Source organism: Lolium rigidum, chromosome 1, assembly GCF_022539505.1.
Source record: "Lolium rigidum isolate FL_2022 chromosome 1, APGP_CSIRO_Lrig_0.1, whole genome shotgun sequence".
Taxonomy (NCBI): Eukaryota; Viridiplantae; Streptophyta; class Magnoliopsida; order Poales; family Poaceae; genus Lolium; species Lolium rigidum.
The window spans coordinates 99,300,800-99,309,522 of record NC_061508.1 but is presented as its reverse complement, the minus strand read 5'-3'; the positions used below and the strand labels follow the sequence as shown (position 1 = coordinate 99,309,522).

Here is an 8,723-nt window from a genome sequence, read left to right as displayed (position 1 = left end):
ATAGCTATTTTTCTACATCACGTTATTATATACTCCCTCAGATCAATAAGTGTTGCTGAAGTTGTACTCAATCAAACAGAACAACCAAAAGTAAAACTTATTTTGTGTAATACCCACACGATTTAGTTTAGAAATATCATTAGAATAAGCACAATCAAACTTGTGATTCCAGATGCTAATGATTTTCAGTCAAAATAGTATGCTGAGATGCGGAAATCAACGACTAGCTCATCCGACAAAAGTGTTCGGTTTCCACAAGCAGCATGGTCTACTCTACAGTCTACAGTTAAAGCAATACAAGCATATGGGTACACTATTTGGCAATTTCTTCCTACAAACATTCTCATTATGTAAGAGATACCCATCTTATTTCACGACACAAGCATATTACATCATCCTTCATTATTTTTGTGGGGTCACGACACAAGCTTGTAGTGCTGGAGAAACTGAGCAAATGCCGGTCGCACGCGATCTTCACTTTATTTGCTGCCTGTCTTGATTATCTTATGCAGTGCTCTCTTGGCCTCCTCTAGAGTCTCCACCTTGTACGGCACATCAAATGCAAGCCTCTGAATGTTGAACTGTGCAGAAGAAATTACAAGTTAAAGGTTCCTCCTCACCAAGATAGTCTACAATGATGGTAGGCAGTCTCACACAAAGTTTACCTGTGCCTCCTGGCGAACCCGTATGTCTATTCCTTTGCTGTCTACTGATATAAGAGCAGCATCATCAACCTCCCCTTCCGCGGACATGAACTCTCGAAGTGGTTTAGAGAAAATTGCATTCAACTCCTACATGTACAGCATCCATCAAAAGTGGTCGAGGTTTTAATTTACATGTACTGCAATGTAACTAATATGATGCCCCAGCTAATCTGCTGCTAATATTATATACCACAAGTCATTAGGGTTTGGTGTATGCTTTACCTTTAAGCTTTGTTCGCCACCGTCAACTGCTATCTTGTCAGGTTGCATAACTTCGTACTGTTTCACATCAACCCATGCAACAGTGCCAAAGCCTCCAATGAAGTATATGTCACTGATAATATAAGATAGTGTGTCACAAATCTCAACTTACAAAGGCATCCATGTAGGAAAATTTTCTTTATAACGAAAGAGAGAAGAGAATATTTCCAGCTGTGCATATGTGTAAACGATAAATGGATACACCACCCCTGAAATGATAGTAGAACAGCATAAGTCCAAAATTAAGTCACAGACCTTATGTTCTGCATCCTGTAGTAGTAAAAATTTCCCCACTGCTGAGATGCCCACTGTTGATGTTTTGCTACATATTGCTTATGAGCCCATTCCTGCAGATACATCATACATGCATTGGCCATCAATTTATGAAACTTGTTACAACCACAAAGACAGAATAAATCTTTCACTCTTAATGGACATGCATTGATGATAAAGCAACTAATATTTTTAAGTTGATGCCATGAGAGAAGTGCAGCCGAAAAGGGGGAAGACCAAAAACCAACTTCAACAAAATTAACTAACGTGGACAATGCTTATACAGAAATCTGAGTCCACACATTAGGAGGAGCCAAATTCTTAATGATTGAAATGCCAATTCATCCATAGAAAAGTTACCTAGCTGACTGTGCTATCAATTATCAAGGAACAAAGGCAGCTAAATAGGAACCTGTTGTTCAGCTGGCAAAGGGTAGACATCACCAAATATCGTGACACGCGCATTAGACAGCCCACTCCATCCAGGCACCTGTAACAAAGAACTAGATGCTGTTATCTTATTTCTAGCAAGAAGGGAGCCTTTGTACTCCAGTAAAACGTACCGACAAACTTCATACCTGGACAACAAGTGTGCATCTTGGATCGGAGAGCAAGTTTCTTGTGTGGATTGCTAAGGGCGATAGAGAAAATATTGGGTCTGCACAAGACATAAACACAAAACAATTAATAATGAGACCTAACACAACATTATTAGTTTTATAAAAAATGTAAACAAGTGGCTATCTTACGGCCCATTGAGTCATTAGCAAAATCAACAAGTGATCCAAATGGGTATCCAGCGCGTCGATGATGCATGCCAGACATGACAGTGCATAGATGAGCAAATCTCGCCTGGCAAGTAGAGCAAGACAGGAGTAAGACATCACCAGAGACCAAAAAGAAGCTAGAGGGGAACGGGCTAAATAACAGAAGCTACCTGCTCCATTAAATTGCGAACAGCCAAAGCTGGTGGAGGCAAACCATGGGCAAAAGTTGCACTCTGCACGCCACCAGAAATAGGAGTTCTGAACAAGCCAGCTCTGGATCCGCTCGAGTCAGGAGTTGTATTGGTTGATACGGTCTTGTGCGACTTTTCAGATGTGACCGGAGAGAGAGCTCCATTTAGACTTGGATCACCCTTGGACTGTTGAGCAGCAGTTAGCACAAACGGAAGACACTTGATGGATCAAAAGGTAAATCTGAGATATTAATCACCGTTCCAATGTTAAGCAGCAGTTAGTACAAAACAAACAGGTATGGCCAATCAAAAGGCAAATTAAACCAAAATGAACTGCTTCATCTTATTCCATTTTTTTATCTTCTGAGGAGAATGGCAGGAGCACCGACCATTCACTACAAAGAGTTTGGCATGAATATTTACAGGATCATCTTGGGTTAATTATTTAAAAGAGAATCTTATTCTCTTACCAACAAGAAGCTAAATAACATCTTTGTGGATACGTAACCGTAGAAATGATTCTCAACTAATAATTTATTCACTACAAAGAGTTTGGCACGAAAACATGAGTTAATTTTTCAAAAGATAATCTTATTTTGTTACCAACAGGAAGCTAAATAGAGTAGTTAACATCTTTGTGAATCCGCATCAGTAAACGTGATTCTCAACTATTAATTCACAGTTCAGAAGTTCTCAGTTGCTTGGCACAAAAGGAAGTTTATCTCCAGGCCATCCAACAATCTCCTCGACCGATTTCAAGCAAATCAAGCATGGGAACCTAGCCATAACTATCAATGGAGCAACCCATGTCTAAGTACCCATTCCAGCATCTAACACAGCTAAAGAGCTCCTAAGCACAACAGATCGTCTCTTTTTCGGAATCCAGTGTTCCAGACCGCCACACCAACACGACCACTCCCATCTACTCTACTCAGTACTCACAGGTCACAGAAACCAACACCCAAACAAAATCTTCGCCACTTCGCGCTCTGCCTCACGTAAGCGTGCAGGCACTGTTACCTTGATGACGGGAGCCCCGTTCGGCCTGACGGCTTCGTCCTTGCTCCCGCTCCCGCCGCCGCCGCCGGCCGCGCGGAGGGGCCCGCAGGGGCGGGCGCGGAGCGCTACGCGGGATGGCGGCTGGCAGGCGGGGAAGGTCGGGAGGAGGGAGGAGGAGGCCGCGGCGCCGGAGAGAGCCTCCATTGGACGAAGAGAGAGGGAGCAGGCCGGGAGGAGATGGAGACGGCGACGGGAGCGCGCGCGCGGCGGAGAGGAAAGCGAGAGTGGGGGCGGACTGGCGGAGGAAGGCGGCTAGAGATGGACGGGGGAACGGGGACGAGGGATTTCAGAGGGGAGGTGCGGGGAGAAAGGGTGACGTGGCGAATCTCGAGGCGTTGGATTGGAAATGGACGTGGATCTGAGCCACACAAAGAGATTCTTCTATTTTTTCGCTTTGCGTCGTTGAAGTGAATCATGGCAGAATCACCTTTGCTAGTTTGCAGCTATATAGTAGTATAGTACTCCGTACTTGATTTTCCTTCACATCATTCAGGTTTTCGGTCTATTCGGTCTAGGCATACTCGCACGCATCGCGATGATTTCTAGAATGAAATTTAAATGATGTTTAAAATGAAAATCAAATAGATGTTGTCTTGCAGTACAAAGTTTGCAAGGTTAGGTCAAAATAGTTCCACCCTTTTATCCGAGGAACATGAAGTTGGAACAGCCTCGCTTCCTAGTTAATGCCCTCCCATGGTTCCCCTCTTCGGCTAGTTTGAGAGGTTGCTTATCAAACATGTCGCGCGATGGTTTGGCATCTAACTTTTAGTGTCACATTTGTGTGTTCTTAGTAATGGCTTCTAAAGGTGGAGACCTTATCTTGTGGAGTAGAAGTCCTATGCTTCCATCATTGTATTTGTCAGGTCATCACGACTGTTCACACGGATTGACGACTCTTGATTCGATGATTTGCCATATGATGTCTTGGGCTGTGTTGCCATCAGTGACACACATGTTTTGGCGGTTTAATACATTTCTTCTTCTTCTTCGAGGGCTCGGTGACCACTGTTCCAAATGTCGGCCGATATTTCAGTTAACTGGCCAATTAACTGCAAATCGAAGGGTCACCGAAACGATAAGGGCCTATTCGGTGAGTTAACTAGTCCAGGCGATTAAACAGTTTAACAAGCCAATTTATCGGCTGTCAGACCGACTAATCGGGCCTAGCTGGTTAAATAGATTCCATTTTCTGGCTATAGTGGTATATTTTGGTATATTACTTGCGTTTGTACCTCTTTTCCGTGCCTTTTACATGCATATAGTAGTATATTTTGGTATATTACAATGCTTTGAGCATTGGAGTATGGGATTGTACCTAAGAATTTAGGTATATGTTGGCAATATGTTAGCACTTTCCTATGTATTATACCGATTAATGGCCTATCGATAAATTCAGTTAATTGGCCGAGTAACCGGTTAATCGTTTATCTCAGCCCAACTGACCGGTTACCAACTAACGATATCTTGAACATTGTGGCAACAGAGCAGTGGTTCGACAACCTGTCGCGTGAAAGGTGTCACTGGCTATAGTATGTTCAATGATGCTAGGTTCTCAGCTCCTGTGAGGAATACAAACATCTTGTGTGTGTCCCTTCAAAACCTAAGAGGCTCTTTTGATTTTGCAAATTTGGTCTTTTTCTCACGAAGTATGGAGGAAAACCAACATGGTAGGGTTTAGATGATGATTTCAAAGAATTTCGCACCAGCATGAGGAGGGGATCTCGGATTGATATTCCCATATAGTTTATACTATTTTTCATGTCAAGTTTGTCTACCATCAACGGTAGATTTTGAAATGGAGAACGTCGTCGTGTTGAATAAAAGTCTATGAACTCCATTCTCGTCTTAGTTGGGTCGTCACGGGGAGGAGTTAATGTTGTTTGTGGCACAAGGATTGACGGCTCTTCGTCCAATGATTTGTGAATGTCTTGCCATTGGTTAGTTGATGATACGTTTGTTCTCGTTCTTCTGACGGTCTTGTGACCAAGCAATGCTTTGATTAATAACCATGTGTTGGTTGGATTTGTCATTCGATGCCTTCGCTTGTCTTACCATTGTTGAATGATTTGTTCTAGTGGTTTCATAAAATTGTTCTCTGGGTCTTTTCTTGACAATTTTGTGACCAAATAGTGTGGCTAAAGTGCTTTCTTGTATATATTTAGTTCATTCTCTCCAAGATGTCCACATTCCTAGTAGTTACTTTGTTTGGCGAACACAAAACTTGCAGCAAACTAGAAAATAGGAAAACATCACATATTTCTATTCCGGAACCGGAGAAGCAACACACCATCTGTAGTTTTGCTAAACTATTGCCAACAGCGACACAAGTTAGAGTTACAAAATATATTCCCTACATTATTCACTACACTGATTATACACGATGATGCAAAAGATTATAAGATGGAATCAGTTGGCTGCTTCATTGGCTACAGCCTTCGAGCCTACCCTCGGACTGTCATTGCCCTGCAATGGCAGAGCAAGGTTAGTGAGTAACTGGTAATATGAAATACGTTTTACATGAGTCTGGCAACCTTGCTGATGGCTAACCTTTATACAAACATAAATATAGTGAACGTCAGGTTTTGGGCCCAGAAGGCCAATAATGGATGTGCTATCCTCATGTAAAGGCAATGGCTTCGTCAGATCCCACGTCTGTTTAGAACTTCTCTCCCACCTATCTGCTATGTCCATTGCGGTTGCAAAGTCATAAGCAGACAACATGGTGTTATTTTATAGCTCCACAAAACTAAAATTATATCAAAATGGTCAAGAGTACACGCACAAGGACATGGTAAAATTGAACTGGTGGCAAAACCCACTAACCTATAACATGAAGCTTTACCGTCCAAAGTTGCAGGTCCTTCAGGAGATGCAATCGATAACTTGGATCCCCATAAGTGATCTGCAGAATGTTGGCACTCAAAGAAGTTTATAGACACAAGAAGGAAACCAAAAGGTTACAATGGTAATATACTATCATTTACCATAATATAGACTCCATTATCCTTGAGAATTCTGCGGATAGAAGAAAGACAAAGAAGCTATAGTCAAATAAAGAGAAGTATCTCAAACAAATATCAATGTACTCTTACCTGTTGACCTCCCCTAGCATCTTCATCGCATGCTCTTGTGAATTTTGGCCGCACTACAATACAAGAAAGCTGGCTCTGAGTATCACATAGAACGTATGTCAAAGTGTCCTGGCAAAAATTGACTCACCATAAGAGAATCTAGTGTTCCTGCAAACAACAGAATGGTTTAGAACTCAAAGCCATGTTGTACATGCATGTAAAGATATTCTGTAATGCTGGCAGGTATTACATGGCATGGTACCTTTGTCGATAACAGCATCAAATGAACCAGACTCAAAGTCTGACATGTTCTTTACATCCATCTTTGTATCTGCAAATTGTAGGAAAATAATACAATAGTAAGCAGTATATACTCCGCAGGGGTTCTTGATAGAATGTTGTGAAGAAAGTGCATACATTTCAGTTGAGGCTTGTCATGGTATTTCTTCTTCATTTGTTCAATCACAACTGACGATATATCAATGTTGACGACATCTTGGTAACCATCATCAACCATGTTTTCACCAAAAACTGCAACATCCAAAGGTAGATTAGAAAACAAGTACTATCAAGTAACCAAAAATAAATACACTGGTAACAATGCAATAACTGACATCTAAAGTCTGAAAATGGTTAATGCTATAGTATGAAACTACACAAGAAATTAGTGATCGCCTGATTAAAAATATCTCAACCAGTTTACTGTGGCAGAAGTAGATGCACAGTGGCACACAACAAGGACTCAGAATAGAAAAGATTAGCATGGATTGTGTAGCTCGCCCTTTCCATTCTCAGAAAGGTGAGACAAAACAATAAGGTCTCATGAAACCAAGACGGTGAAACTAAATGGATCCAGGAGCCCGTGATGTCTAAGGTCATAAAACATGTTTCATTTGTTGCTATTCCAAACAACTCTCAAAGTCTCAATTGGGGCCCAAATATTGTTAAAATTTGCCAAGAGGAATTAATTTCCACACTTCAGCAATTTATCAGTATTTCATTAAATCAAGTAGTAACTATCTTTCATCATCTACAAACGAGTCCTTCACTGAGGGCATGAAGTCAGCAGGGTATCTGTCTGACAACCGCATTTCAAGAGTTGCACTCTTTTGCTGACATATGGTGTGGCACTGATAAAGCAACCAGAGCCCATAGAGCATGTCACTCTGCACATGCTTTTTGAGCCAGGCATTGAGAGTGACACTGGGGCAGGAGCAGTGCAACATAAAATGAACTAGCACAGGGTCAGGGCACTGGTTGTCTTAGACAGTCTGGTGAACAATAAATTGACTTTCTCCATTCCTAATGTGTAGTGTACTAGCACTAACGAATTCCACTCCACTGAAGAACGGTGATGCATAGGATGTAGGCCTGTAGACGGGTTCTCATGGTGCACGGAAAATGCTAGTTGCTCTGATTATACTACTCTAGGTTGAGATGAATTCACGCACATGGCATACCATTGAACAAATACCGTGCGATTGTGATTGATGAAGCATTTTCAGTTCATCCTACAAAAATGTGAAGGGTCTGAAGAGGACGGGCGGCTACATTGCATTGCACCCCAGTTGATCGATCCAGTGAACGACTAGTCTATCGGGGATCCAACCAATCTCGAGAGGGAGAGACGGAGAGATCACAGGAGCCGGCGCTTGCGCTGAACACTACTAGAGCGGGTCAACCCAGAGCGTCCCTGATCATCGATCCGGGCACGAGGGCACGTGGGCGAGTGGTACTCACCGGAGTTGCCGCATCCGACGAGCAGGAGGCGCTGGTGCGTGCGGACGTAGAGGCGGAGCAGCGGCGCGAGGGCGGGGTACTTCTGGTACCAGTCGAAGGGGCCGGCCTCCTTGCGGTACCGCTCGTCCCAGTACCACGCCTCCCCGTACGCCTGCGACGCCGCCCCCGTCATCCCTCCGCCGGGGACCCGGATCTGGTCGCGCGGCGCAACTGGCTTCAACGCCGGCCGGGCAGCAGGGGAGACCTGACCTGTTGGCTTGTGGAGTCGGGCGTGGAGGAGTCCGGAGAGATCCGCGGTGGGGAAGAGAGGGGGGAAGTCGCGATCTGCCCGCGCAGTGCGATGCGACCCCGGTGCGCTGGTACAGCCGTGCAGGTGCCGTGGGCTTTTTTGGCACGAGAAAAACATTTTTGGAGAGAGAGGGCTTATTATTTTAGCAAATGATCAAAAATTGATCCAGCTTTACTTTATTCATCAGCTAAATAATTCATAAAAGATGTCTTAACTTTATCAAGTCATGTACCTATCTAAATGTGTTTTAGTATGTACATTATATGCAAAATTAGGCAAAGTTAAAACATCTTTTTATAGACGGAGGGACTACATGAGATAAAGACCAAATAAAACTATATGTGTTGTATCAAAGTTCATATTCATCC

The 8,723-nt window shown here is 43.1% G+C and overlaps 2 protein-coding genes across 3 annotated transcripts; both read right to left on the bottom strand.

Annotated features, from left to right (window-relative positions):
- Window positions 1–208: 208 nt before the first annotated feature.
- On the bottom strand, window positions 209–3,414 carry LOC124701538. Its single transcript, XM_047233657.1, has 9 exons — window positions 3,217–3,414; window positions 2,176–2,382; window positions 1,988–2,090; window positions 1,817–1,896; window positions 1,651–1,728; window positions 1,221–1,312; window positions 927–1,038; window positions 666–791; window positions 209–581 (listed from the first exon to the last, which is right to left on the bottom strand). The coding sequence occupies exons 1-9, from the start codon at window positions 3,397–3,399 to the stop codon at window positions 480–482; spliced, it is 1,083 nt and encodes a 360-aa protein (XP_047089613.1). The 5' UTR covers window positions 3,400–3,414; the 3' UTR covers window positions 209–479.
- Window positions 3,415–5,494: 2,080 nt separating this feature from the next.
- Window positions 5,495–8,357, bottom strand: LOC124678528 (EEF1A lysine methyltransferase 4-like). 2 transcript variants are annotated; one of them, XM_047214403.1, is made up of 9 exons: window positions 8,067–8,357; window positions 6,744–6,857; window positions 6,589–6,657; window positions 6,475–6,494; window positions 6,348–6,400; window positions 6,240–6,270; window positions 6,079–6,157; window positions 5,803–5,936; window positions 5,495–5,718 (listed from the first exon to the last, which is right to left on the bottom strand). In XM_047214403.1, exons 1-9 carry the CDS (start codon window positions 8,236–8,238, stop codon window positions 5,662–5,664), a joined length of 729 nt encoding a protein of 242 aa, XP_047070359.1. In that variant the 5' UTR covers window positions 8,239–8,357; the 3' UTR covers window positions 5,495–5,661. The 2 variants fall into 2 exon arrangements, with proteins under 2 accessions (XP_047070359.1, XP_047070368.1); XM_047214412.1 differs by having other exon boundaries at window positions 5,803–5,933; window positions 8,067–8,278.
- Window positions 8,358–8,723: the final 366 nt, after the last annotated feature.